The sequence below is a fragment of the Cynocephalus volans genome, chromosome 15, assembly GCF_027409185.1.
Source record: "Cynocephalus volans isolate mCynVol1 chromosome 15, mCynVol1.pri, whole genome shotgun sequence".
NCBI classification, from domain to species: Eukaryota; Metazoa; Chordata; class Mammalia; order Dermoptera; family Cynocephalidae; genus Cynocephalus; species Cynocephalus volans.
Genome location: NC_084474.1, coordinates 39,765,531 through 39,768,854, shown reverse-complemented (window position 1 = coordinate 39,768,854; position 3,324 = coordinate 39,765,531). Strand labels below are relative to the sequence as shown.

The 3,324-nt window shown below is 35.6% G+C and overlaps 1 protein-coding gene across 1 annotated transcript; it reads left to right on the top strand.

Moving 5' to 3' along the window:
* The first annotated feature begins 208 nt into the window (after positions 1–208).
* On the top strand, positions 209–904 carry LOC134364164 (eukaryotic translation initiation factor 1-like). The gene is made up of 3 exons (XM_063080076.1): positions 209–402; positions 717–763; positions 804–904. The coding sequence occupies exons 1-3, from the start codon at positions 209–211 to the stop codon at positions 902–904; spliced, it is 342 nt and encodes a 113-aa protein (XP_062936146.1).
* Positions 905–3,324: the final 2,420 nt, after the last annotated feature.

The following is a 3,324-nucleotide window of genomic DNA, read 5'->3' as shown; positions in this document are numbered from 1 at the left end:
TACATAGAAAACACCAGGAAATATACAAAACCCTATTAGAATAAATATTGGATTTTAAAACATAAAGATACGCAAGTTCAGAGTCACTGAGGACTCAGCAACCTCCCCTTCAAGCCCCCTGGTGTCCGGATGCTCCTTCCCCGAAACCCCCTTCTCCCACTGTGGCCTTCAGCAGGCCACGTCCACCAAGGAAGAGTCATCATATGGCATGTCCATTATCCAGAACCTCTACTCTTCCGACCCCTTTGCTCATGCAAGTAAGGGTGATGACCTGCTTCCTGCTGGCACTGAGGATTATATCCATACAAGAATTCAACAGAGAAACAGCGGGAAGACCCTTACTGCTGTCCAGGGGATCGCTGCTGATTACGATAAAAAGAAACTAGTGAAGGCATTTAAGAAGCATGGATGGACCTAGAGAGAATTATATTAAGTGAAACAAGTCAGGCACAGAAAGAGAAATATCACATGTTCTCACTTATTTGTGGGAGCTAAAAATAAATAAATAAATACACAAACAACCTGGGGAGGGGGAAGAAGACACAACAATTACAATTTCTTGAAGCTGATATGAGAAGCGAACAGAAAGGACATTGTTGGGAGGGAGCGGGGAGAGGGAGGAGGGAGTGTGGTTTTGGTAATTGGCCACAATAATCAACCACATTGTATACTGACAAAATAAAAATAAATAAATAAATAATAATAATAATAAAAGTGAAGTTTGTCTGCAATGGCATTGTAATTGAGCATCCAGAATATGGAGCTGTAATTGAGCATCCATAACATGGAGAAGTAATTCAGCAAAGTAATTCAGCTACAGGGTGACCAACAAGAGAACATATGCCAGTTCCTCATAGAGATTGGACTGGCTAAGAATGACCAGCTGAAAGTTCATGGGTTTTAAGTGCTTGTGGCTCACTGAAGCTGAAGTGAGGTTTTCCTTGCAATGAGTACAATTTCCCTTCAGTCCCTTGTCACAAGTTTAAAAACTTCACAGCTTATATAATGTAACCATTTGGGGTCCACTATTAACTTGGACTCGTGTAACACCTTCATGCAATAAACTGAAAAGAGTCATGCTGTCTAATCTTGAAGTCCCTCGTCTAAACAGAGGTCAAGCTGTAGGCACCTGGCAGTGTCCATCCTGAAACAAAGCAATAACATGATCTTTCAGCGAAGCCCAGAACTCCAAGATTATAGATGGTTATGTGTGGCCAGAAGAAGCTCCTTGACTGTCCTTCTGCAGAGTTCCACGCCCTAAAAGAATATCAACGACCCCTGGGTGAATCTGAGAGGGGAGGATGGGGTAAGGTAGCAATGGCAACTGTACCACTAGAGGGAGCCTTTGGGTGTAAAAGAAAGATCCCCTGGTGTCTCCATCCTGACCAGGTGAGCAGAGCTTAGAGAGACCACCTTCCTTCTAGTGAGGTGATAGGACATCTGGCTTGCCACCAAGGTCTTCCTTTTGACCAGACATATCCTAGCTAAGGGATGTCCAAACACCAGAATGTGAGGCCAGTCTTCTATCAGAGTTAAACTTTTGACAAGGGAACAAATTTGACGATGTATCAGTTACGTAGCTAGCTGTAGAGCTTGCAACTTAGCAACAGCTGCCCATTGCCACATGAAATAACAAACCAGTTTTTGATTTTTTCTTTCCCTTCAATGTTGATGTTATGTAATATATTTAAACCCTTATTTAAATAAAGACTTATTTTCGGAGTCAAACAAACAAAAAAGATACGCAAGGTCAGTATTCAAAAATTGGTTGTATATCCAAATGATTGGACACATAAAACTAAAAAGATATTCACTTTAAATAGGAACTAAACAAAAAATAATTATAAATAAATGTAGCATAAGATATGCAAAATTTCTACTTTGCAGAATATTGCTGGTAGAAATTAAAAAATTAAAGAATAAATCAATAAATGGAGGGTTACCGATGGTTTTCAGACTGAAAAAAAAATCAGTATTGCTAGGACATCAATATATTTCAAATTGAACCATGTATTCAATGCATCACAATCAATATTGCACCCATTTTTTTGCAGAAATTGACAAGCTTTTTCAAAAAAATTTATATGAGCATTTAGAATAATCCCAGAATATTAAAAAGTAAAAATACGGAGGCCTTCAAGTATTTAATTTAAACAAATACTAAAAAGTTACATTAAGACAGACAGTGTGAGAGTGTCCTGAAGATAGACAAAAAACTTTTGAATAGAAATTATTCGGGAAATAGCCACATTTATATCATTAATTGATATAAATATTGTAACAAGGTAATTAAATGAGAAAAATAAACATTTCATCAAGTGATGCTGAAATAATTGTTTATCCATTTGGAAAATAATGAATCTTTATCCCTATATCACACCAGAAACAAAATTAACCCAATCAAGATCAACCCCTACTTCACACCATGCACAAAAATTATTTGGAGTTGGGTCATAACCCTAAAAGTAAAAATTAAACATATAAATTTTCTATAAGTGAATTAGAAGAATATCTGTGCAACCTTGTGTAAGCAATGGATTCTTATTAATGACACAAAAGCACTAAACATAAAAGAAAAATTTTTTTAAAAACTGATTTTATCAGAACTAAAAAATTCTGTTCATCAAATTTACTATCAAAGAAAATGAAAAGTTCAGCCACAGATTGAGATAAATTAGTTGAAATACATATATCACATACATGACACACTGAAAATAAATAACTCTATCAAATAAAAAACAAGAGGAAAAGGACACAATTAATAATGCACAAAAATTAAGATTTGAACAGACACTGCCCAAGAATAGATATATAAATTATCATAAATTACATAGGTAGATACTCAAAATGCTCAGCCATCAAAGAAGTGTAAAGTGCCATCAAAATGAAATATACTTCACACCCTCTAAAATTACTTAAACAGATTATAACACCAAATCTTGGTAACTGGACTCCTCATATATTGCTAGTAAGAGAGTAAACTTGTACGAGCACTTTGGAAACTGGAAATTTCTGGCAAAGTCAACCATATATTTACTCTATGATTTATCAATTCCAGAAGTAGGCATTGATCCAAGTAAAATAGAAACATATTTTCATAAAAAAAACTTGGACATGGGTGTTATAATAGGCTTTTTTCCACAATAGTAAAAAATTAGAAACAGCACAACTCTCCATGAACAGGAGAATTAAAAAGCAAATTTTGGTACATTCATATACTAAAAGACTACTCAGCAATAGAAAGAATGAACTGCTGAAACAAATAAAATGGGTGGATTTTTAAAACCTTATGCTGAGTGAGAACAGCCAGGTACCAAGGAGTAC

Coding starts and splice junctions, on each gene's coding strand:
- LOC134364164 (XM_063080076.1), top strand. CDS start 209: ATGTCCATTATCCAGAACCTCTACTCTTCCGACCCCTTTGCTCATGCA. Junction 403..716: donor CTAGTGAAGGCATTTAAGAA/GCATGGATGGAC, acceptor AATAATAAAAGT/GAAGTTTGTCTGCAATGGCA. Junction 764..803: donor TGAGCATCCAGAATATGGAG/CTGTAATTGAGC, acceptor AGTAATTCAGCA/AAGTAATTCAGCTACAGGGT.